General features: G+C 40.6%; 1 protein-coding gene and 1 pseudogene across 1 annotated transcript in view; one reads left to right on the forward strand and one right to left on the reverse strand.

Moving 5' to 3' along the window:
• Positions 1-758: 758 nt before the first annotated feature.
• GALNT8 (polypeptide N-acetylgalactosaminyltransferase 8) overlaps positions 759-26,302 on the reverse strand; it is a 43,169-nt gene continuing 17,625 nt past the window's right edge. The window contains exons 3-10 of the mRNA XM_025995570.2: positions 20,556-20,739; positions 19,227-19,424; positions 18,032-18,146; positions 13,275-13,460; positions 11,958-12,095; positions 11,314-11,409; positions 10,116-10,283; positions 759-2,803 (exon numbers count right to left, since the gene is read on the reverse strand). Coding sequence (XP_025851355.2) covers positions 2,651-2,803; positions 10,116-10,283; positions 11,314-11,409; positions 11,958-12,095; positions 13,275-13,460; positions 18,032-18,146; positions 19,227-19,424; positions 20,556-20,739 — 1,238 coding nt within the window. The 3' untranslated portion in view covers positions 759-2,650. The remainder of the gene's footprint in view (positions 2,804-10,115; positions 10,284-11,313; positions 11,410-11,957; positions 12,096-13,274; positions 13,461-18,031; positions 18,147-19,226; positions 19,425-20,555; positions 20,740-26,302) is intronic.
• Positions 21,654-25,807, forward strand: LOC140600049 (large ribosomal subunit protein eL22-like; annotated as a pseudogene).

Here is a 26,302-nt window from a genome sequence, read left to right on the forward strand (position 1 = left end):
CAGACTGACTGCGTAAAATAGAGAAACAGAGATAAGTTCACTTTTTTAATTTGCACTCCATTTTGGATTTCCCTTTATACTTTTGGGTTTGTGTATTTATGTTTTGAACATATGAGAAATGTCACTCTGCCAACATCCTTTCTAAACCTGTTTCTATCCTCAGTCCTTTCTATTCTATTTCTAACCAATACCATCTGTAGGTAACTGATCTCATTAGTTTCTGGTTTATCTTTATGTTTCATTTTGCAGAAATGAACAGATATATGTATATTTCCCCCTTATCTCTTACCTGAAAGGTACAGACTATAAATGCAATTTTTCTTTTTTCACACTGGAAATCATTCCATATCCGTTCAAAGAAATGTTCTAGTTATTTTCCATAGCTGCATAGTACTCCATTGTATGGATGTACTCAACCAGTCTGATGTTTGAACAGGTAGTTCATTTCCAACACTTTACAATTAAATTCAGGGGCAGCCCCGGTGGCGCAGCGGTTTAGCACCGCCTGCAGCCCAAGGTGTGATCCTGGAGACCCGGGATCGAGTCCCGCGTCGGGCTCCCTGCATGGGGCCTGCTTCTCCCTCTGCCTGTGTCTCTCCTCTCTCTCTGTGTCTCTATGAATAAATAAAATCTTTAGAAAAAAAATTAAATTCAATACTGCAAATAATTCATTTATACATAAGTATTTTCTTATTTTTTAGAGGTGGAATTTCTCAAGGTAGAATTGCTGGCACAAGTAAGAGAATGCACATATAGTATTTTTTTAAAGATTTATTTGTTTATTTGAGAGCGAGAGAGAGAATGTATGCATGTGCATGAGCAGGGGGAGGGCTGGGATGGGGGAAGAGAATCTTAAGCAGATTCCCTGCTGAGCTGCAGATCCCAATGTCCTGAGATCATGACCTGAGCTGAAATCAAGAGTTGTTATGCTTAATCAACTGCGCCACCCAGGACCCCCTATAGTATTTTTAAATACTGCCAAACATCCCTCCAAAAGGATTGTACCACTTTGCATCCCTATCATCAAAATAGGAGATATCTGTTTCCCACAACCTTGCTAACAGAATGGTTATCATACTTTTTCATTTTTACCTATTTAAGTGAAAAAATGATCTCAGTACCATTTTAATTTGCATTTCTCAGAGTGAGATTAAACATCTTTTCGTATGTTTAAGGATATTTCCCATTTTTTTGTCCATCCTTCCAATGGGTGCAAACTTTAAAAAAAAAAGAAAAAGCTTTGCTATGAATTGCATTTTCCCTTCAATTTGCTGTGAAGAAACTAGAAGTTATTTATTTGCTTTATCCTGTTCCTGAATTTTTTCATAATAAAATCTTACCTGTGGTAAAGTTTTAGTTCTCGATATGGATTTGATCACTGTGGAAATTTTATCAAGCCATACACTTATGACTTATACACTTCTAAGAGTTTACTTAAAAATTTTTTAGCTTATTCAATTCTGTACTAAATTATCAGTGTCCTGTCTGCCCAATGCCTAAAGGTAGCCTCTTCCCAGAGTCATAACCAAGTAGCACTAACATAAGACTAAAAGGAAAAGGTGACCCTCTCAAGGAAGGGACCAGTTTGCATAATCTCAAAAGGTGAACACACAACACAACATACCCACATTACATCCTACCTCCTCTCCTCCCATGGTGCTTACTCCCACCAACCACCAGGACCTTGCCAAAATTGGCATCCCTAGACGTATCTTCCCAATTCACTAAACTAAGGGAAAGGATTTATCCAGTGGATGACAGTAAGGACCCTTGGTTTTAAGTTTGTGCCTGCAATCCCTTCTTTGTGTCCCAAAAAGTAATGCCTCTGTGTTCCAAGCCTCAATTTTTCCATAATTTGCAGGGAGAATAAAAAGAAATAGGTAATCAAGTCTATTATGTGTTATAAGCTACTTAAAGACTCAGATAGACTTGGACTTTTTCTACCATTCTCTATGCACTGTGCAGATCTGGGATTAGTGGAGACATGTTCTCTCGCCTACCCTTAGCCTTCAGAATCTCCTTGGTATGAGAGGGATTGAGTAATCCAAATAAAACTGCTGTTGTGGGGTGGGGAGATGGAGGGATTTTTAAAGATTACTCATCTATTTGCTGCATCTTTCAGGACAGTTCAGAAAAGGGGAACAGCAGTGGTAACACACCTTCAGAGAATTGGTGCCACCTGAATCATTGTCATGCTGCCAGCCCAATGATGACCCAGCCTCTCCTGTGGAGCAGCCCCCAGGCTGTCTGGGGAGTCTCTGAGCATATGGGCTGGGGGAGGATGTGTGGGGCAGATGGCAATAGTAGTTGTCAGGAATGAAGACTAAACAGTGTTGGCAGAAGTCAACGATAGACTTCCACCCTCCTAGTTCTCTCCCCACATAGCAGCCAGATGATGGTGCTTATTTCAAGGAGTTTCCAAGAATGGCATTTGATATATATCATGACTTTCCAAGGGAAGCTGGAGGAGAGTTTCCTCACCCCTCTCCAGCCTGGGCATCCTGACACATGCATAGACCTCATATGTTGCAGACTGAAGTCACAGTAAACATACACGCATACTTTCCTGTTCTCACCCTCTTCTACTTTGAGCAGCTTTAGTAGTAGAAGCCAGTGGCAAGAACTGGTATCCCAAATCCATCTCTGAGGATCATTGGATGTTAGTTTGACCCCACTTTTGCATGGTGTACTGTATTGTCCATGCTTGTGTGGTGCAGTTCTGGAGCACAGGCACATAAGTGCCCAAAGTGTCTTTCTTCATTTCCAGACATCGCTTGGTAGCTCTGTTCATGACAGCTCTTCCCTGGATGGGAGAAGAGACAGAGTCAAGCTATTGAAATGTTCTCATCTCCTCTGCTGCTGCTTTTCCTGCTGCACTCAGTGACATACTTGAAGGGCTGCTAAATCTTCTGCCAGTAATCCAGAGGGAAAATGAAGCAAAGAGTAGAATTAGACCACCTAGTGCTTTCTCTACTAGTACCATGGCAGACGAACCACAGATCTGGGAGAAACAAGGCTGGGCTGGGTTCCTGTTGTCATCTGCCTTTCATGAGGTTGAAGCAGGGCAATGTGACTGGCTAGACATGACATGTCTTAGAGAGCCATGGCCCTCTCTACTTGGCCTTCCTTTCCACATCTTCATCCCTGAGCACATAAAACCCATCAGGATTCTCCCTCCCTCCTCAGTGAGGCTCCCTGGCCAGATGAGTAGAAGCTACATTCAAGCATCTCAGCCTGTTTTCTCCACCACTGTAGGAGGCAGTTCCTACCTCTTCTCTTCTGGGGACTTCACCAAGGTTTACTACTGAGAACATTATGGGCTTAGGAGCCAAAGAGTCTGAGCTAAATCCCTACTCCACCACATACAGCAGAGGGCCTCAGGCAAATTACCTAGCCTAAGTCTCAATTTCCTCACCTATAAAATGGGTTTATAGTTAGTATTAGGGTTAAAATTAATATGAATTGAATTAACATAATTGGTTGATATTTATTGAGCATCTTGTACCTGGCACAAAAGATGTGCAGTAAATGTTAGTACATCTCTGCCTCTTCCCACTCTAATGGGAGAAGAGGAAGGGTCATCTCTCTCTTTGTTCCTATGTGCCATCTCCAGCCCCCTGAGCTCCTTCCTCCTTATATCTATGGTACAACAACTGTCATCATGCCATTTGTCCTGATCCTGTCCTCTTCTTCCAAAGCCCTCCCATTCCCTACACCCCTCTCCACCTCTTTGCAGGAATCATTCACAGAATCTATTTCAGTGTCCTGGTGAAATTATTTTCCCTTTATACACTGCCCCCCTACTGCCATCCTGAGTTAACAGCTTCCATTTAAATGTACAGTGAGAGACCCTGATCTCACTGTCCCACTTTGGAACATACCACCAAGGCTACAGCAGTATGTCCAAACCCTCTCTTATCTCTTCCCATCACAAAATGCCCCCCCACAACATTGTTCCCCTAAACTTGACTGTCCTGGCTGTGATGAAATGCCCCAGGTGCACCTTCAAAGGTGCACCTGCCCAGTGTGGGCAGTCACTCAGTCACTCAGCCTCCCCTGGTTCTTGAACTCCTCCTATCACCTCCACTGCTCCTTTCTGTAGGCCCCACTTACAGCTCACAGGATACTCCTGGAGAGGATCCACCAACCAAGCAGGACTAGCCCACAAATGTACCTACAGCAGTCTGGCTTAAAACTTGGCTTAGTCCTTAGGGTTACTCTTCAAGACCTCCTCAGCACCTTTTTTTTTTTTTTTTAAAGATGCATTTATTTATTCATGAGAGACACACAGAGAGAGAGAGAGAGAGAGAGAGAGAGAGAGAGAGGCAGACATAGGCAGAAGGAGAAGCAGGCTCCCCGTAGGAGCCGGAAGCAGGAGGCAGGACTTGATCCTGGATCCTGGGATCACGACCTGAGCTGAAGGCAGCCTCCTAACTGCTGAGCCACCAAGGTGTCCCCTCCTCAGCACTTTTTATCCCTGGTCCTCATCTCCTTGATGCTCACTTTCACTAAATGCCTTTTTTTTTTTTTTTTTTTTTTCACTTGTTGAGAAGATCACACAGCCAGCCAGTCTAGCCCCTCCCCCAAATGCCTTGAGTGACACTTAGCATAATGCTTGTGGGTGGTCTCAAAGGAGTTGCCCTGCCTCTGTCTCTATTGCTTAGCAGCCCTCTGTGCTCTGAGCCCAGCCCTCCAGCATGCCAGAGAAAGACTATTCCTGTTTAACATTGTTCTGTTATGTCTCCTTCTGGGCAGATTCCTTTTCTACTGACTTTAAATATACCCAAATGTCCCAATATTAGAGTGAGAAAAGAACCCTTAGTTCTTTTTTAACCAAAATTCAGTGCTTTTCTCTCTTTCAGAATCAAACTTCCCAAGCAAAGAGGCAATAACAAACAGTGGATAAGATTCTGTGTTTGATTCTGGACACTTACTCTGCTGTGTGATCTTGGTAATATTTTTTGACTTCTCTGTGGTTTAGTTACTTCATTAGTGAAGTAGAGCTAATGATGACATTTCTCTTATAAGATTTATGTAAGGATTAAATTAGTGTCTGGTACATTATATGTACTCAATAAATCTTGGCCATTATAATTTATTGTGATTTTTTAAATAAAGCCAATGACTTTTTTTTTCCATTTTCTCTCCACTTCCATATGACATGTCCTTTGGAAGTATTTTTTTACAACTTCTTCAGACTCCTCTGGTTTCCTTTACATTGTGTTCATCTGGATCTTATACATTTTTGGTTTGGCTTTAATTTGGGGGGTGTCGACTGCTATTTTTTTTTAAGATTTTATTTATTCATGAGAGACACACACAGAGAGAGAGAGGCAGAGACACAGACAGAGGGAAAAGCAGGCTCCATGCAGGGAGCCTGATGTGGGACTTGATCCTGGGTCTCCAGGATCACGCCCTGAGCCAAAGGCAGATGCTCAACTGCTGAGCCACCCAGGCGTCCCGAGATGTCTGAACTTTGCAATGAGGAATAGAGAGTAGAGACACAGCTGAAATACTGGAGAGTTTGAGTAAAGGTCATCATGGAAAGTCTTCCAGATGGAGTGACAGGAAGAAGAGCTCTGGGATATGCAGTGAGAATAAGGAGGCCATATGCAGTCAGGGTTCAATAAATAAAAAGGAATTGATATCTGTGGGAATGATGTCATGCTGGTGAACACAGTTGCAGAAAGCAGTTTAGCTCTCTGTATGAAAAACCCTGACACCAGTCAGAACCCTCAAATTAATTATGACCCTTTTAAAGTGCTCATTTTCTTTTAAGACAATACTGTAAAGAGTAATATAGAATGTAGGTCAAAATTAATATGGAAAATATCTTAATAGTCCCGGAGTCCTGGGATCGAGTCCCACCATTGGGCTTCCTGCATGGAGCCTGCTTCTCCCTCTGCCAGTGTCTCTACATCTCTGTGTCTCTAATGAATAAATAAATAAAATCTTTAAAAAAAAATTCAGATGTCTCAAAAAGGTCTTATCTCTTCTAATTGGGTCCCTTCTCAGTCACTGATGCCGGTGGTTTCCAGAAGTCCTACCTCCTCTGGTTGAATCAAACCGTGCATTGTGGCATTGGAAGAAGACAAAAGGACTATTTAGTCTTATCTCTCTCTCAATTCTGAAAATATCTGTGGTAGCTTTTAGGTAGAATGAAATGAATGTGTAAATTGTGTCTACAAAGAAAACAAAACACAAAGGGCCTAACATCTCATCAAATGTCATTTTATTTACCTGAAAGAATTGTGGTCCTAAGAGATAAGGTAGACAGGAAAGGCCTAGATAGAATGAACTGACTCGGGTAACACACTGTGAGCTACATGATCACCTCCCTCTTCAACTTCTGGACTCCTTGACACAGTGACCATGAAAAGGCACCCGGCTTGGACATCAGAGGGGGCAGTATTCCCCCGTGTGTCCTGTAGCTCCAGACCTCACACCCAGCCAGAATATATATTCTATCACCAACTTCCGGCAGCTGGGAAAATGATTTCCCAAAATTCTCTTGGAAAGGCAAACCTCAAAATGTTTGAGATGTTATAATTCTTTCTTTAGCCTAAGTTGTATATTTAATTCCCAGGAGATTTAGGATCAAGAAGAGATGTTAAAGGAATCAAACACATAGTATTTGTTAGATTCTGTGTATAATAACTATTTTTAAGTGCCTGCTATGTTTTTAAAAAATTGTCTTACAGATTAACCTTGTGATACCAATTTCAAAATGTGTAGTTGAATAATTACATTGTGAAAAGTTACCAAATTACAAACACTTTTGGAACATATAGTAGAATTTAAGAATCATTCATTTAAAATCAGATAATTGACATTCTTAAGCTAGAAAATTTAATATATTAGACTTTATAAATATAGTATATAATGTTTAAGGGCATTTGTTAAATTATAAAATCTTCATTATTTTAAATTTTCTAAGACAGTAGATTTTAAAAGTTCTCATCACAAGAAAAAAATTTTTGTAGCTATATGTGGTGATGGATGCTAACTAAACTTACTGTGGTGATCATTTTGGGAATATATGCATAAATTAGGTATATTATGCCATACACTTGAAACTGATATAATATCACTGTATAAATAAATAAATGTATTTACTATTGCAAATAACTTTATACTCATAAATTTGAAGAAATGGACCAATTCCTTAAAAACCATAAACCAGTGAAATTCAATCAACGTGAAATAAATGATCTGAATAGCCCTGAACGATTAAAAAAATTTTTCATTTTAAGTGCCAGGAAGATGGCCTGCTGGGCTGGCATATCCCCTGTGCACATAGGCCTAGAAAGCTGGCAGGTCTGAATGTAGGAAGTGTGCAAAGAGCAAAATGTCCCTGCTTGGGTGTTCTAAAGTGGAAAGCAGGCTCACTGAACTTGGCTTCAGGCTCAGGGGATTGTACTGATACTTTTGAGCACAGGCAGGAATTTGTAGGGTGCACACAAGGCCAAAAGGATTTAAATTTTTTTTAATTCATGGTTTAAAAGCCCCTGCAAAAAAAACCTCCAGGACCATATGGTTCCACTGGAGAATTATACCAAGTGTTTAAAGGATTAACATCAATTTAAGACAATCTCTTCCAGGAAATCTCTTCTAGAAATGCTTCTTTCAGAAACTCATCTATTCTAAATTTTTATCAACAGGACAAATTTTATCAATTAGAAACAGGAAACACCTCCTAACTCACTTTATGAGACCAGTATTACCAGTATTATTTGATACTAAAACCAAAGACACTACCAACATTTTAAAAAGGAAAGGAAAAAGCTATAGATCATTACCTCTAATGAACTTAGACACAAAAATCTTCGACAACATACAAGCAAACCAAATCCAATAAAGTATGAAAAGAAGTGTATACCATGAGTAAGTGTGATTTATTCCTGGCACATGAGGCTGTTTCAACATTAGAAAATTAATCAGTGTAATCCATCATATCAACAAGCTAAAGAAGAAAAAACATGATCATATCAATTGACAAGGGAAAAGCATTTGACAAAATCCAACTCACATTCACAATAGAAGTATTTCTTACCAAGTTAGAAATTTGGGTAAATTACTTCAATTTGGTAAGGAGCATCTACAAAAAAATCTACAGCTAATGTATATGCAATGATGAAAGACTCAATGCTTTCCCCCTGCATTTGGGAACAAAGTAAGGATATTAACTCTCACTATTCTCATTTAACATAGTACTAGAAATTCTAGCTAATGTAACATGGCAAGAAAAACAAATAAAAGTCATACAAATTGGAAATGGGAAAAAAATTGATCGTTAAAACCTGCTAGGTTTTTACATAAAATAATAAGATTTCTAAGCTGCATGTGAAAGCTAAAAGGAAAAACTATAGTTTTTTTAGTTTATAACTTAAATAAATTTAATATTAATTTTTTGAGCTACAGTAAAACTATAATAGTACTTTCTGCACACAAAAGATACTGTTAAGGACATCAAAAACTCACATTTAGCACACTGGGCCTGCCTGTCAAACATGCTCTGCTTGGCGATTGCCATTGATAGAAAGCTCACCACCTTGCTAGGCAGCTCACTATTCTGTAGGACAGCTTAAGCTGTCAGGCTGTTAGAAAGCCCTCCCCTGCCCTTACGTTAAGTTGAACTCTGTCTCCTTTATCTCCAGTCACTGGTCTCAGTTCTGCCCTCTTGTAGACACTGTACAAATCTAACTCTTCTTCCTCATGAAATCAGCATCCACTTTTCTCTAAGCTCATGTCTCCAAGCTAGTACCTCCAGATTTGCCAATCCTTCATTGGCTCTGCAATTATTTATTGAGTGCCTGCCATGTTCCAGGTACTGTGCTAGATGCCAGAGAGAAAACGACAGCAACAACAGCAGCAGCAAAACCCAGGCCCTACCCTCCAGCTCACAATCCAGTGATGAGAAGAAGCAAGTAAAGAGGTACTTAGAAGTGATCATGAGATTAAAACCCATAGGAAGGGTCCTGAGAGTACGAATCACTCATCCTGGTCCTTTAGAGTCACAGATGACTTCCCAAAGAAGACAATGTCTAAGGCCAGAGGTACACTGTGTAGTTGGCTCAGTAAAGAGGTGGGAGGAGAGGGAACAACACGTACACAAAGGCTTAAGAAAGAGCATAGCCTTTCATAGAGTTATGTATATTTCCATATGGAGCAGGAAGCGTAGGGCAGAAAGACAACTTCTCCTCCTTCTCACTGATATCGCCTAGTTCAAAAAGACTTAATCTAGGATCCAAAAATCCTCTGAAATTGTAAGCAAAGTTGTGCACATATGTGCATATATATGTTTTCCTGGAAAAAAGAATCTCAAGAATTCTCAAAAGAGTCATTAACTTTAAGTCAGGAATAAATAAGTTAGACTGATCCATGTCTGTTAACATGTAGTCCCTGAGCCTAACGTGGTACCAAAATGCTCAGAGGTACCATCACAGACAGAGCATAGGCTCCCTGCATCAGGACATCACCTCTGTGCCAATGTGGCTTAACGCAGCCCCACAACACTGACTTCACATGCAGGCTGTATTCAGTCAGATCCCTTGCATCACTGTCTTGCCAGATTCCCTCCACCCTGTTCTCAATCGATTGATATTGAAATTAAAGTCGGAGCTTTTACACTAGACCTTATCAAATTTCAGTCCAGGGCTCCAGATTCTCTGATTACCATTAATACTAAAACCAATCACAGTGGCTAATATTCATTGGATACTTTCTACATGCAGGCACCATGCTAAGTTCTTTATGCACACTATCTCATTTAATCCTCCCAACAGGCTTCTAAAGTAGATCTTGTGATCTCCATTTTACAAATGAGGAAACAGTATCAGAGAGGGCTAGAAACTCGCTGATGGTGACTGAACTAGGACCAAACCCAAACTCTTAACTGTTAAGCTATAACAGATCCCAATATTGCTTCCTTTACCCACTCACCTTCACCAACAGACTCAGTGTTCCATGCCCAGTTCTGTTTCCAATGTTTTCCCTATACACTGCCACAAAGCCAATTCTTCTAAAACACTACCAAATCAAATATGAACCTCGCAGACTAGATTTGAATATGCTTATCCTTTAAAAACAAACAAACAAACAAACATGTGACTCACTGGTTTAAAATCCCAATATATGTGCAGTCTGTTTTGGGCTGCCTTGGAACATGGCTCTAAAGTGGGCTTCTCCCCATCTCCAGGGTCTGTCAGGCAGTGATCATCAATATTTGCCTCTGCAATCAGTGGCCCCACATAAAGCTCCCCAGTTAGGTGGTAGTAGACATTCTAAAAAAGAGCAAAGGAATTTGTCATGGATATAGTCAGTGGGGTGGCCCTTGACCTTATAGAGGACATGAAGATTGCTCTTGGGCCCTCTACCCATTCAGTCACCATGGGGGGGCGGGGCACTGAACTTTCCTGGGTAACAAGGAGTCACTTCTGCTTCTTTCTTCCCAATCCTCAGTGGACTCTAGGAAGAAGACCAGGTGTAAGGAGGGGGCACTAGCCTGTCTGTTTCCATACAAGGGCTCCAACACAATCATGACTTGTATAGACAAGGAAGATTATCTTTGAAGCATGCACACACACACACACACACACACACCTGAACTTCAGATGCTGTCATCACAAGCTCAAGCTATGAATTTGTCAATAAATCTTTCCAATTCTTAATCTAATACCCTCTTGCTTGGTGAGCTTGAACAAGTGGGTTGTTTTTAATGTCTTGGTGTTTTCATTTGTCGTGTGGATATGCTATCTCTCCTACATACCACCAAAAATTCCCTGGGAGACTAACATACAAAGTAACAAGATAGATGTATTCTCAGGGGGAAAAGTCCCCTAGCTGCATCTTCCACTCAATGTCAAATCTCTTCTCTTCCATTTAGCCTCTCTCCTCTCTAGCCTCTCTGTCCTTCTCTACAGAAGATGCCACAGGTAGCATCACCTGCCCACTTTCCAGGGCATACGAGGAGTGATGGGAAGATGGTGGAGATAGTGAGGGAAAGGGAAAAGGATAAGGACGCAAGGTAACTGTCAATGAAAATATTACTATTGAGAATGAATGTGACAGAGCATACTTTCTACCTATCCTCCCTGTACTTCAAGTGGAACTATCTAGCTATGATCTTTTGAAAGGATTTAGAAGTGCTTAGTTATAAGGAGAGTTTTGGATTTCACCCTTACCCATTGCTCAATATGCTCAGCTCCTGCCTTCCCATCATCTCTAACCCTTAGTCTGAATCTGGCAAAGGTCTCCAGGGGCTAAGCCACAACAGACTCATCCTGTCAGGGCAGGGGAGATTGTGGAAGATACCTGAAGACTGCGTTTGCAACAGTAAAACATGATAGGGGTTTTTCCTGAAACAAGTTCCTGATCCAAGCAGAGATTTTCATCCAGCGTATTTTTCATCTGAAAGGGCAAAACACACAAAAAATACCATTGGAAAGAGGCAGAGAAAGAGGGCCCTCAAGCCTCCCCAGGCCCTGCATTTTTCTCACTACTCTGAGGGTGCCAGAAATTACCAACCAAAAGGAAGCAGGGGCTTGGGATCTCAAGAACTATTTTCTATGCACTAGACATATGCTAGAAGGAGGTCCTGCTGTGATACCCCTTCCTGGGAACACCTACCCCTTAGACTGTCACAGTACATATGGTGGGGCGGCAGGCCAGATACCCTGGCTGGCTGAGAAATGGAGAAGTCAGATCTAGGGCTACAGTTTGCAAAGTAAGGAACCAGAGGCAGAGACAAGGAAAAAAAATGGGATCTGGGGAACAAGAGATAAAAGAACACTGAGAGAGCCCAGGGGCAAAAAGCTGAGAAAGGAGTTAAGGGTAGAAAGGTAATCCTGGGCTGGATGGATTTTAGAAACTTTTTTCTGAGCAGTCATACAATTCAAATCTCATTGTCTCTTATAGCCAAATATTTACAATCTGAGATGCAATTTCATGATACATACTCTTCCGTAGCCCACAATGTTGTGGATTGGCTTCAGGCTTGGATAAACGTTTTTCAGATACCAGTCAAAAGTTTTACATTTCAGTTTCTTCCGGAGTGCCATTCTGGAAGAAATGTCTCCAATATCGATTCCAGAGTTCTATAAATAAAGTATATCTGTGCTTTGTAACATCCTTGAGTCCACCAAAGGGTATGAATGATGCACGAGGGAATGGAACATTTTTCTGATAGCCTGTAACCTTGATAATTGAAGTTTTTCAGGGAAAGTGGGAAGAGCTTGAATGCTAGTAATCTCTGCTGGTTTCAAGGCACTTGCAAAGCCTGCATAGTAGTAGAGCCACTCAAGTTTATTTCTCATCATTAGCAAGCTAAAACAGACTGCTCCCATTTGAGATAATATTTACATCAGTAAGGCACAACAAAATACTCCTCATAATAGCCAGAAAAGGCTCTAAAAAGGAATATTCTGGTAGCAAGATTTAAAGGTTGAGGGAGAGTTTCTACAAGTGATATCTGTGGGGAATCCTAGGGAAGGAATGCTTGAGCCCAGAGCCGCAGCTCAAGGATAGAAGACAGCATACCATGCCAAATTCAGGTGGCTAATGTTGGCCAAGAAGGCCATCCTCATTTGTATACATCCAGCAGGGTGACAGTCCCTACTCCCACCATCCCACATCCAGCTGCCATGTCCCATGAATTCCTGATGTCCAGCCCTGCCCCACAAGGAACACCCCCCAGTATAGATGATGCATGAAGGACATGGAATCTTGGGGTGTCTGGGTGGCTCAGTCGGTTTAGCATCTGCCTTTGGCTCAGGTCATGATCCCAGGGTCCTGGGATTGAGCCCCACATTGGGTTCCCTGCTCAGTAGGGAGTCTACTTTTCCCTTTCCCTCTGCCCCTCCCCCTGCTTGTGTGTGCACTCTCTCTCTCTTAAATAAATAAATCTTTAAAAAAAAAAAAAAGAACAAAGAACATAAAATCTTGAAGATTCCTTGGTTTGAATCATATCTCTCCCGCTTATTACTTTATTACCTTTAACAAGTTCCTTACAAATCTCTGTGCTTCTGTTTCTTAATCTGTAAACGTGGAAGAATAAAAACAAAACCTACCCCATAGATATGCTGCAATGATGAATGACTGCCTGGAGCATAGTATTACTATGTTAATGTTAGGTGGTCATTATCATTGCACCATCAATACTTTATGCTAATTTTGGGGGGCCAAGATGGCGCTTTCACTCTATCCCTCCGTTTTCCTACCAGTATTGTCCCCTTCTCCTTCATTCTTTTCTGCTTCTGTTCAATTTCATGACAAACCTGGATAGGTACGTTCCAGGCCAAGTAGACCATGTGTTTGTACTCATCCATCCAGATTTCAGCCACTCTCAAAGCATTGCGCTTCAAGGCAACACTAAGATCCAAGGCATATGGCTTGTGGTTTCTCTCTAGGTGAGCAATCCTGGAGCAAGGCAAGACCTCAACTCTCCCTCCACACTGCCACACCTGTAAAAGAATAAAAGTAAGTCACCTGGGCAGGCTAGGCCCATGACCAAGAAGAGGCATAATAACTTGTAGACACACAGAGACCACATTTTGGAATCATTTTTAAAGAATGTAAATTCAGTCCTTCCACTCCCATTTCAATATGACCTCTCAACCTACCTACCTAAAACAACCTTCATTAGAAATCTACCAAAATGCTTCTCTCTCATTGTTCAGACAGTTCCAAAAGTCCTGGAAATCTTCCTGAACAGACCAAAAGAAAAACTGCCTCTGCTCTATTATCCCCAAGGAAGTAGCAAGTCCTGAAAGGCAGCGCACTTTGATCCAATCTCACTAGACTTCACTTCTCAAGACCCCCTCTCTTTATATCTGCATGCTAGATATAAAGCAATGTGGTAGACAAATTCTCAGGGACCCCCACGATCCTTGCCTCTTGGTGTTCACACCCCTCAACTCATCCCCTTCCTTTGAGTGTGAGCTTGTGATCTATCCAATAGAATATGACAAAGGTAACAGGAGGTACATGATTGCATGTGTGTGATTACACTATATAAGACTGCAGAATCCATCTGGCTAGGAGACATGCTGTCATGCTGGCTTTGAAGAAGCAAGCCACTATGTTGTGAGACACCATGATGAAAAGGCCACAGGGCAAGAAACTAAGGGCAACTTCCAAATGGTAGCCAGCAAAAAACTGAGTGCTTTTTCAGTCTGGAGGGCTTCAAGAAACCAAGTGCTGCCAACAGTTACATGAGCTTGGAAGCAGATCTTTCCCCAGTCAATCCTAAATGAAAACCTAGCCCTGGCCAGTACCTTGACTGCAGCTTTGTAGACGACCCTGCTAAGCCACTCTTAATCCACAGAAACCGAGATGGTAAATGCACCTTGCTTGGAATCATCATCTTTGTGATAATCTGGTTACACAGCAATAGATGACTAATACAAATAATTCTTGACCAAGAGATACTATGACTCATGATATAATTATAAATATTCTTCTTTGCCATCCCAATGAGTACAAACATACTTGTCAGGCCACATATTCTAATATCTGGCTTAAAAATATGATCTTTAGAAAAATGATAGAACTATCTAATGATATTAGATTGATATAATGACTCCAGTTTCCCAAGAAAAGTGCAGTTCCTGGGAGTTAATTAGTCTATCTGGAAGTGGTTAGAAACCTACTACATTCATGCCCAAGGGAGCCTCTGAGATGAGAGTGAGCAACTTAGGTCCTGCTGGTTCTGTTAACTACCTGAAGGGTCAGTCTCCTTATCTGACTTTCAAAAGTTTTTCTTCCTTTCTCCTCCCTCATCCTCTAAAACTCAAAATGGCAAAGTGATAAAAAGTCAGGCTTTGAAGTCAGACTGACTTGTGTTCAAATCCTGACTATCACTGTACACCTGGCAACCAGGGGCAAAACACTCCCCCCTCACTGAATCTCAGGCAAATTATCCACTAAAGGGCATAAAACTGTCAGGAGGAATAAATGGAATAACAAGTGTCCATAAAAGGCTATGATTTTTAACTTGAAATGGTTCTTTTCTTCTAATATCCTTCCATTTCTTTTTATTAGTTTCCAGAATCATGTGGAGGTTACAACTGATTTATTTTCAGATTTTATTTTCTGAAGCCAAGCATCTCAAACTTCAAATACAAATTTACTCCAATTTTTTTAGTTGGTGGTAGTTTCCAGTCCACAAGAATTCAGAGAAGAAAAAAAAGTTGGCATGAGAAAGAAACCTTAAATTCAAGCAAAAGATAAAAGTCATGATTGCCATTTATGAAGTAATGTTAACTATTATCCTTGACCAACAGCTTTCAAATTTTTCTCTTTCAGTTTATTCCCACTTGCCAAACATTCCTTCAATCTCATTCTGTGTGTGTGTATGTGTGTGTGTGTGTGAGTGACTGTTTGTCTAACACACACAGCGACACAAAGTTTCTGCTTATAATAACAGTGACTTGCTCTGTGGCACATATTACCCTAATGCTTTTCATGAATTTAATCCTCACCATGCAGATACTATTATTATCCTCATTTAAGTAAATTGCCCACATTTACCAGCAAGTAAATGACAGAGCTGGATTCTGAATCCAGGCAGTGAGCATGGTCCCTGACAAGGGGCCAGGAAAACAGAAGATGCTTGTACTGGTTTTCTTTCTTGAACATCAGTCCCAAAAGTCCATCTCCATTTATACACTTCCATGTGTACTATCACTGCCATGCCTCTAGATGTCAGAATAAAACATTCCAGGCAGTTCTGATGTTTCCCAAGATCTGTCATGGGAGAAACACAGATCTTAACAAGTGCTGAGAGGTTTTAAAAGGCAAATAAGATGCATAATTGCTAGCCAATGCCAATGTTAGCTAATCAAATTTAAATTTTTAAAAAATGAAAAAAAGCAAATAGCCACACACACAAACTAAGGAAAATGGAGACACATAGAACTATTTTATCCAAGAAAAAGAAAAGAATGGCCCTTCCCTGACACTCCCTACATTTCCAGCAAAACCTATCAAACAAGCACAAAATGTTAAAAGAAAGAAAATTTCTTGTGAAAACTAAAATGATGGAGTTCAATATGGAGTGGGGGAATGGAAATAGAGAGGCAGCATCAGAAGAAAGCAGGGGAACTCAAAAATGGTAATGAATTAGGTAAGAAGGGCTTGGGATCCTAACTGGGGGAACTGGGGTTCCAAAATCATAGAAGCTATGGGAGGTAGGAAACCTCAGCCATAATGTCACTAAGGTCATCTTAGGATTTTGCTAAGTACCATGCATGAAATACTTATTTCTACATTTATATTTTTGTGCTAGAGACTAATTGTATGCTCAGTATCTATTCCCCTTTACATTTACAGTTATAGAAGGAATAACTGCACACATGAACAACTAGCTGAAATCTACATCTTCCATACTCTTTTGCTCACAGTGACCATATGACCAGCAGCGGCAGATAGGATTTGAGGGGAAATAACATACAACTTTCAGGTAGTACCCTAAAAAGGAAAGCATGCTCTGTCTTTCTCTTCCTACTAAATAGAATACTGGTGTGATGTCGAGGATGGCAGAACCACAAGATGGAAGAGCTTTAGTTTTAGTGCCCATCACCCGAAAGCTGCCATCTCAATCCTGAACTGCTTATGTTCAAACTGTTCTGGGCGGGGGCGGGTGGGGGGGAGACAATTTCTATCATATTTAAACCTGTTACTTTAGCCTCTCTAACAGAAGCCAAACAAGGATTCTAATTAATATCTGTATAAATCATTTAAAAATATTTATTACATTTTAACAGTACCATTATCCTTATGAGGTAGATGAAACAAGGATGCTTCTCCTCGTCTCATAAAAGAGAAAAATAATCAGGACAACCATGCAAAACAATAGTTTTCTCTGTCCAACAATTACTGTGGCTTAAGGTATAACCCAGATAGGGACTCACAATGTGTTTATTAACACATAAATGTAAGGTCCTGGTTAGGTCTTAATTGGGTATAATATGTAATCCTAGAGTTATCAGTTCCAAGTAAAATAAATAAAAGGTAGTAACTTTAGAAAATATTAAATGTGGGAAGCCTGGGTGGCTCAGTGGTTGAGTGTCTGCCTTCAGCTCAGGGTGTGATCACAGAGTCCTGGGATTGAGTCCTGAATCAGGCTACCTGAATGGAGCCTGCTTCTCCCTCTGCCTATGTCTCTGCGCCTCTCTCTCTGTCTCTGATGAATAAATAAAAATCTTAAAAAAAAAAAAGAAAATATTAAATGCTTCCAAACACTGTAATCGACCAGAGATCACCTGGTCTCAGGCACAGAATTTCAGGGCTTGGGGAGAAAAAAAGCCATTTTATGGAAGCTCAGCCCACAGTGAGGTAGCAGTTAGGATTAGAGACCAAAGTTCAGCATTTTTTACAATGCCATCCATACATCCTATCATCATCATCATCAACCATTAATGAGCATAAGGCACATGTCACTCAGCATGCTGGGTGCTTGATGTAGTAGCCATGGCTTAGAGAGCTTGTATGCTACCCAAAATAACACAAACTTTCAAGTGATAGAATTTGGACTTAAGTCTATCTCCAATACTCATGTAATTTTCACTACCTTTTGCTGCCTTTTTTTTTAAAGGTCAGCCTTAGACAGGAAGGTGAAAGATAAACTAATAAGAACAATCACAAACATAAGGGGCAAGGCTTTTTAACAAAGGCTTATAGGTTATACAGAAGCAGCAAAAGGGATACTATAGGAAGGATATTTTATGCATGAAATCTAGGAGATGCTTGGAAAATGCTTGGTATGCTTATTTCCCTTAAGGGAAATAAGAACACCATCTGCTGAGGCTCAATTCTACCTCTCTCCATCCATATCTCCCAGATTATATAAACCTAAACCAGAAAGCTCCACTCCAGAAGTTTTACTGCCTATTTCTAGTGACTCAGAAACATGAGAATCTGTCCATCTCTTGAGCCAATGACATTCAACCTTATTCCAAAATACTGAAGACCTTACTATTCTCCAATTATTACACTTCTGTTTTGTCTCATAATGAGAAGGAAAAGTACCCACCCTCAAGCTAAGTTCCACATTCTCTCCTCCATAGACCAGCATCCCATCATCCAGAGATCCGATCTCTCCCAAAAAGATCCTGTTGGCAGCCAGGATGCCCATGATGGAAGGACTCCTATAGAACACATAGTAAAAGAGTTAGTAACCACTTGATGAGGAATGGGTCAGGGTGGTGAAGGGCAGGAAGTCAATGATGATTTGACTTTCAAAAGTCTACTCAAGCCTCTTCTTATCCTGAAAGCTTTCCCTAAACTCTCAGGCTGAACTAAGTACATGTAGCCTTCCTTACCCTCATGCCACCATAGCCCTTCTCCAATTATATTGAAATTACATCTTTTTCATCTTTATATCCCTATTTCATAGCCTGATAAATGTTTAAAATGCCTCAAGTGTTTTTTAATACATTATATACTTTGATTTTTGTTTGAAAGCCCTTAAATAGTCTAAAGTTTCTATAATTTTTTCATATTTGAGTTTAATTTTATTTTTTATAAATTTATTTTTCCTTGGTGTTCAATTTATCAACATATAGAATAACACCCAGTGCTCATCCCATCAAGTGCCCATCTCAGTGCCCGTCACCCAGTCACCCCCACCCCCCGCCCATCTCCCCTTCCACCACCCCTAGTTCCTTTCCCAGAGTTAGGAGTCTTTCATGTTCTGTCTCCCTTTCTGATATTTCCCACTTGTTTTTTTCTCCTTTCCCCTTTATTCCCTTTCATTATTTTTTATATTCCCCAAATGAATGAGACCATATAATGTTTGTCCTTCTCCAACAAGTGACTTATTTCACTCAGCATAATACCCTCCAGTTCCATCCACTTCGAAGCAAATGGTGGGTATTTGTCGTTTCTAATGTCTGAGGAATATTGCATGAGAGGATGTGAAGAAAGGGGAACCCTCTTGCACTGTTGATGGGAATGTGAACTGGTGCAGCCACTCTGGAAAACTGTGTGGAGGTTCCTCAAAGAGTTAAAAATAGACCTGCCTACGACCCAGCAATTGCACTGCTGGGAATTTACCCTTAAGTTTCTATAATTTCTTATCTGGAATTAGCTTTTTTTCCCTTCTATCCTCTGTCCGTTACTCTATCTCCTTCACTTTTCCCACTCATTCCCATCAGTACCATAAAAGATAAACAAAACCTACCATCCTTCCTGATGTGCCAATCAAGTCCCATAAGCCTCGGACTTACTTTATTGGAGCTGTGACATCATGCAGATCAAACCAGGCCTCTGGAAGTGGATCATAGCGGCACCATAGTTTCCAGTTAAACCCATCAACTGCCAATGCATATTTATCCAGTTCAAAGGTGTCAAAATTAATATTGTCAAACACAGGAGACACAATCACAGTGCGGTCTTCCTGAATCCGAGCCAAAATGGGCTCTGCCCTAGAAAAAGAGTGTGTAACAAATCCAGGTTGGATATGAAAGTAAGTCGAAGCAAGCAAACAAAACTTTTTAAAGCACCTGACATTGAGCCCCTTTTTCATTTAGGCTGCGCTGAGTTGTGAGTAGGATTCTCCAGAGTGCAGAGAATCTATGCAGTTTTCAGAATAGCTGAGGCTGCTAGCAGGTAACCTATGTCAAGAGCAGATTTGGGATTGGTACACAAATACCATTCTCAAGTCATTGTGAACCGGATTATTGGTATTCTGCCTAAATTTACATTAATTTTGGGGTCTCCCGGTTTCCAAAATGATGTCTCTTGGGACACCTAGATGGCTCAGTGGTTGAGTGTCTGCCTTTGGCTCAGGTCATGATCCCGGGGTCCTGGGATCAAGTCCCAAGCTGGGATCCCTGGCGGGGGCGGGGGGATGGAGCCTGCTTTTCCTTCTGCCTATGTTCCTGCTTCTGTGTGTGTGTGTGTGTCTGTCATGAATAAATAAATAAAATATATTTTTAAAAATGATGTTTCTTTACTATTTGATTCTCCAAAGAACACAACTTTCCTTGTATCATGTAATTTCAGGGCTGAGAAAAACCTTAGGAATTATCAAAAGATAATTTCTTCATTTTATTTTTTTTAAATTTTTATTTATTTATGATAGTCACAGAGAGATAGAGAGAGAGGCAGAGACACAGGCAGAGGGAGAAGCAGGCTCCATGCACCGGGAGCCCGACGTGGGATTCGATCCCGGGTCTCCAGGATCGCGCCCTGGGCCAAAGGCAGGCGCCAAACCGCTGCGCCACCCAGGGATCCCTAATTTCTTCATTTTATAGGTAAGACATAAATGTCTAGTTAGGTGTGACTTATCCAGTCACGAAGTTATTTGGCAAAGTCAGGGTCAGGGTCCAGTTGTCAACGCTCCACACCCATTGTTTTTTTTCTCTAACACTAGGCTACTTCCTTAGCCAAGCAAAGTTCCTGAGTAAAAACACCCTGTCTTTGGATATTTTTTTGTTTGTTTGAGGTCCAGTGCTGTCTTTCCCTATTTCTACAATATTCTGTCTTTTATGTAGCACATGTACAATATCTCCTTTCTCCTCTTTCTTAAAAGAAGAAAATTCCTGGAGCCTTACCACCCAACGTTCACTTCAACATGAGCATCCAAGATAGCAATCACATCAGCCGTGGCCACTTCCCTGCCAGTGTTGCGTGCTTGAGCAAGACCTTTTCTCTTCGTATGCCGAATTATTTTTAGTAGTCCTGGATACTTCTGGTTGTAAAGCTTAATCTTCTCGTCCAAGTGTGCCTTTAGTTCTCCTGCCAACCAAATGCATACCTATAGAATTTCTGAGTGTAATAATCAATGTGATGTAGAAATTCCAAACTATCCTATAGTAGTGGTTGGACTACGTTCAATTTGGGAGAGCAATTCTACCGTCTTGACTGAAAAACAACTAGTGTATCCCCTGCACCTACTTCTCCTTTCTCTTCTGTCCTCAGATTTAATGCTCCATTCTTAATCTCCTTTCCCTTGAAGTTAAACTACTTTAGAACAATCATACTGCTTACCATGTAACAAGGATTGTTATGCATGCTTTATGTATATTGAGAAATTCTTATAAGAATGAGTAGATAGACCTGACCTAACTAAGGTAGAGGTGCTGATGAACAGACATTGTGGAGACAGCCTGGAATGTCTTCCCCACAGCTAAACTCTCAAGATTTTCTGGAGAATCCATAAACAACTGAAATTGTTTTTTTCTTGTTTTACATATTTCTACATGGCCTACTTAAGGACCAGTTTTGGTCAGAGTGTCCAGGCTAATTGCTTCTCTAGCTTCTAGCTATTGAATTTCCCCCTAAATTATTCAAACTGGATTCACTACTCCCAGATTGTTTATATTTTTTCTTCCCTCCTTCCCCTCTCTTTTATAAAGATTGTCTATAAACTTGTTCTTTGATTCAGCCTACCAGTTGACTTCCTCATATGTATGAGAAGAACTTGCATGCAAATCACTAAGCGGTGTTTAAAATATCTAAATGAATGACTCTGAGTTTTCCATTGATAGAATTAATTTATTTAAATTTCAAATTATCCTATAAGGTTGGTTTTTCAGTCTCCTCACATTAAGACAAAAAAATGAGGCACGGAAAGATTAAGAAACTTGTCCAAGTTTCATATCTAATAAGTGGCACACCCTGGAAATGAACCTATGTTGTATCTAACCACCATGCCATGCTGCTTCAAGAACTATGTTTGCACTTGGTTTGGTTTCTCATGATCTCCCTCTATTCCTCTTTTCCCACCTGCATTCCTGGAAGACTGACTCAATAATTGAAGGTTTAAGGAAAGCCAGTGGATCTAAAGGTTGTTTGCTATAACTGTGAGAAACCAAGCTGGAAAGTTTCTACACTTACCCAGCCACTGCTTTTAAGAAGCAATCAGAAGGGGTTGCCATACTTTTCAGGGTGCCCCTGAAAAGGCTTGTGGCAAAGTGCAGGGGGGAGTAGGTTCTGGAGTTCACCTTTGACGGCACCCACCCTGTAGAAGACGGAATCATGGATTCTGCCTATTTTGTAGCAATTTCTTTTTTTTAATAATAAATTTATTTTTTATTGGTGTTCAATTTGCCAACCTACAGAATAACACCCAGTGCTCATCCCGTCAAGTGCCCCCCTCAGTGCCCGTCACCCCCACCTCCCGCCCTCCTCCCCTTCCACCACCCCTAGTTCGTTTCCCAGAGTTAGGAGTCTTTATGTTCTGTCTCCCTTTCTGATATTTCCCACACATTTCTTCTCCCTTCCCTTCTATTCCCTTTCACTATTATTTATATTCCCTAAATGAATGAGAACATATAATGTTTGTCCTTCTCCGATTGACTTATTTCACTCAGCATAACACCCTCCAGTTCCATTCACGTTGAAGCAAATGGTGGGTATTTGTCGTTTCTAATGGCTGAGTAATATTCCATTGTATACATAGACCACATCATCTTTATCTATTCATCTTTCGATGGACACCGAGGCTCCTTCCACGGTTTGGCTATTGTGGACATTGCTGCTAGAAACATCGGGATGCAGGTGCCCCGGCGTTTCATTGCATCTGTATCTTTGGGTAAATCCCCAACAGTGCAATTGCTGGGTCGTAGGGCAGGTCTATTTTTAACTCTTTGAGGAACCTCCACACAGTTTTCCAGAGTGGCTGCACCAGTTCACATTCCCACCAACAGTGCAAGAGGGTTCCCCTTTCTCCACATCCTCTCCAACACTTGTTCTTTCCTGTCTTGTTAATTTTCCCCATTTTCACTGGTGTGAGGTGGTATCTCATTGTGGTTTTGATTTGTATTTCCCTGATGGCAAGTGATGCAGAGCATTTTCTCATGTGCATGTTGGCCATGTCTATGTCTTCCTCTGTGAGATTTCTCTTCATGTCTTTTGCCCATTTCATGATTGGATTGTTTGTTTCTTTGGTGTTGAGTTTAATAAGTTCTTTATAGATCTTGGAAACTAGCCCTTTATCTGATATGCCATTTGCAAATATCTTCTCCCATTCTGTAGGTTGTCTGTTAGTTTTGTTGACTGTATCCTTTGCTGTGCAAAAGCTTCTTATCTTGATGAAGTCCCAATAGTTCATTTTTGCTTTTGTTTCTTTTGCCTTCTTGGATGTATCTTGCAAGAAGTTACTGTGGCCAAGTTCAAAAAGGGTGTTGCCTGTGTTCTCCTCTAGGATTTTGGTGGAATCTTGTCTCACATTTAGATCTTTCATCCATTTTGACTTTATCTTTGTGTGTGGTGCAAGAGATTGGTCTAGTTTCATTCTTCTGCATGTGGATGCCCTATTTTCCCAGCACCATTTATTGAAGAGACTGTCTTTCTTCCAATGGATAGTCTTTCCTCCTTTATCGAATATTAGTTGACCATAAAGTTCAGGGTCCACTTCTGGGTTCTCTATTTTGTTCCATTGATCTATGTGTCTGTTTTTGTGCCAGTACCACACTGTCTTGATGACCACAGCTTTGTAGTACAACCTGAAATCTGGCATTGTGATGCCCCAAGATCTAGTTTTCGTTTTTAAAATTCCCCTGGCTATTCGGGGTCTTTTCTGATTCCACACAAATCTTAAAATAATTTGGTCTAACTCTCTGAAGAAAGTCCATGGTATTTTGATAGGGATTGCATTAAACGTGTAAATTGCCCTGGGTAACATTGACATTTTTAAAATATTAATTCTGCCAATCCATGAGCATGGAATATTTTTCCATCTCTTTGTGTCTTTCTCAATTTCTTTCAGAAGTGTTCTATAGTTTTTAGGGTATAGATCCTTTACCTCTTTGGTTAGGTTTATTCCTAGGTATCTTATGGTTTTGGGTGCAATTGTAAATGGGATTGACTCCTTAATTTCCCTTTCTTCAGTCTCATTGTTAATGTATAGAAATGCCACTGACTTCTGGGCATTGATTTTGTATCCTGCCACGCTACCAAACTGCTGTATGAGTTCTAGCAATCTTGGGGTGGAGGCTTTTGGGTTTTCTATGTAGAGTATCATGTCATTGGCAAAGAGGGAGAGTTTGACTTCTTCTTTGCCAATTTGAATGCCTTTAATGTCTTTTTGTTGTCTGATTGCTGAGGCTAGGACTTCCAGTACTATGTTGAATAGCAGTGGTGAGAATGGACATCCCTGTCTTGTTCCTGATCTTAGGGGAAAGGCTCCCAGTGCTTCCCTATTGAGAATGATATTTGCTGTGGGCTTTTCGTAGATGGCTTTTAAGATGTTGAGGAATGTTCCCTCTATCCCGACACTTTGAAGAGTTTTGATCAGGAATGGATGCTGTATTTTGTCAAATGCTTTCTCTGCATCTAATGAGAGGATCATATGGTTCTTGGTTTTTCTCTTGCTGATATGATGAATCACATTGATTGTTTTACAAGTGTTGAACCAGCCTTGGGTCCCGGGGATAAATCCTACTTGGTCATGGTGAATAATTTTCTTAATGTACTGTTGGATCCTATTGGCTAGTATCTTGTTGAGAATTTTTGCATCCATGTTCATCAGGGATATTGGTCTGTAATTCTCCTTTTTGGTGGGGTCTTTGTCTGGTTTTGGAATTAAGGTGATGCTGGCCTCATAGAACGAATTTGGAAGTACTCCATCTCTTTCTATCTTTCCAAACAGCTTTAGTAGAATAGGTATGGTTTCTTCTTTAAACGTTTGATAGAATTCCCCTGGGAAGCCAACTGACTCTGGACTCTTGTGTCTTGAGAGGTTTTTGATGACTGCTTCAATTTCCTCCTTGGTTATTGGCCTGTTCAGGTTTTCTATTTCTTCCTGTTCCAGTTTTGGTAGTTTGTGGCTTTCCAGGAATAAGTCCGTTTCTTCTAGATTGCCTAATTTATTGGCGTATAGCTGTTCATAATATGTTTTTAAAATCATTTGTATTTCCTTGGTGTTGGTAGTGATCTCTCCTTTCTCATTCATGATTTTATTAATTTGAGTCTTCTCTCTCTTCTTTTCAATAAGGCTGGCTAATGGTTTATCTATCTTATTAATTCTTTCAAAGAACCAACTCCTGGTTTTGTTGATCTGTAGGAATTTCTTCAAGAAAAAAATCAAAGTGAATGGAAAGCCTGGGAATCCTGGTGGAGGTGTTATAATCATTGAAAGGAGAAAGAGTAGGATTACCATAACTTCTGAGGTACCTTTTCCTAAACGGCATTTGAAAAATCTCACCAAAAAATATGAAGAATAATCTGTGTGGCTGGTTGTACATTGTTGTTAACAGCATAGTTAGGCTCCTTCCACAGTCTGGCTATTGTGGACATTGCTGCTATAAACATCGGGGTGCAGGTGTCCCGGCATTTCATTGTGGAAGGTGCCCATCGAAAGGTGAATGGATAAAGAAGATGTGGTTTATGTATATTACTGGAATATTACTCAGCCATTAGAAACGACAAATACCCACCATTTGCTTCAACGTGGATGGAACTGGAGGGTATTATGCTGAGTGAAATAAGTCACTTGTCAGAGAAGGACAAACATTATATGGTCTCATTCATTTGGGGAATATAAATAATAGTGAAAGGGAATAGAAGGGAAGGGAGAAGAAATGGGTAAGAAATATCAGAAAGGGAGACGGAACATGGAAGACTCCTAACTCTGGGAAACGAACTAGGGGTGGTAGAAGGGGAGGAGTGCGGCGGGGGCGGGGGTGGTGAATGGGTGACAGGCACTGAGGGGGGCACTTGACGGGATGAGCACTGGGTGTTATTCTGTAGGGTGGCAAATTGAACACCAATAAAAAATAAATTTATTATTAAAAGACAGCATAGTTAAAAATTTTATTACTTCTAGATTAACCAGGATAAAGAAGAGAAGGAAGATGAGTAGTAAAAATAATTTATTTGGAATATTTTGTATGAATTCTTAAACAAAATGCATAAACTAAATGGTGGGGGGGGGAAGGGAAAAAAAGAAAAAAGAGGTTGCTATAGGCCCTGGATATCTAGTCTGTAATTCAGCCTCCCTCACTATCTAATTCTGTGTCACTTCCCATTTGGGGATCTGTTTTCTCAATTTAGATAGAAAGGCTGGATAATATGTCAGGATCCTTCCAATACCAAAATTTTATGAGTTGTGGATTCTGAGTCATCGTCTCAGAAATAATGCCTATAGTACACCACAAGAATTAAAGACCCTTCAATGAATCTCCTAAAGTACACTTATGCTCCTTTCTCAGCCTTGCTCTCCCACTGGCCCCTTTTTCTCCAACCCTTTATTCCAGGATGCTTAGCTCAAGGTGCTTCTGACTTCTGCAGATTTGCTCATATTCTTTTTATCACTCTCGTTCCCCCACACCCATCCACCCACATCCAGTCTCCCACT

Source organism: Vulpes vulpes, chromosome 8, assembly GCF_048418805.1.
Source record: "Vulpes vulpes isolate BD-2025 chromosome 8, VulVul3, whole genome shotgun sequence".
In the NCBI taxonomy this organism is placed as follows: domain Eukaryota; kingdom Metazoa; phylum Chordata; class Mammalia; order Carnivora; family Canidae; genus Vulpes; species Vulpes vulpes.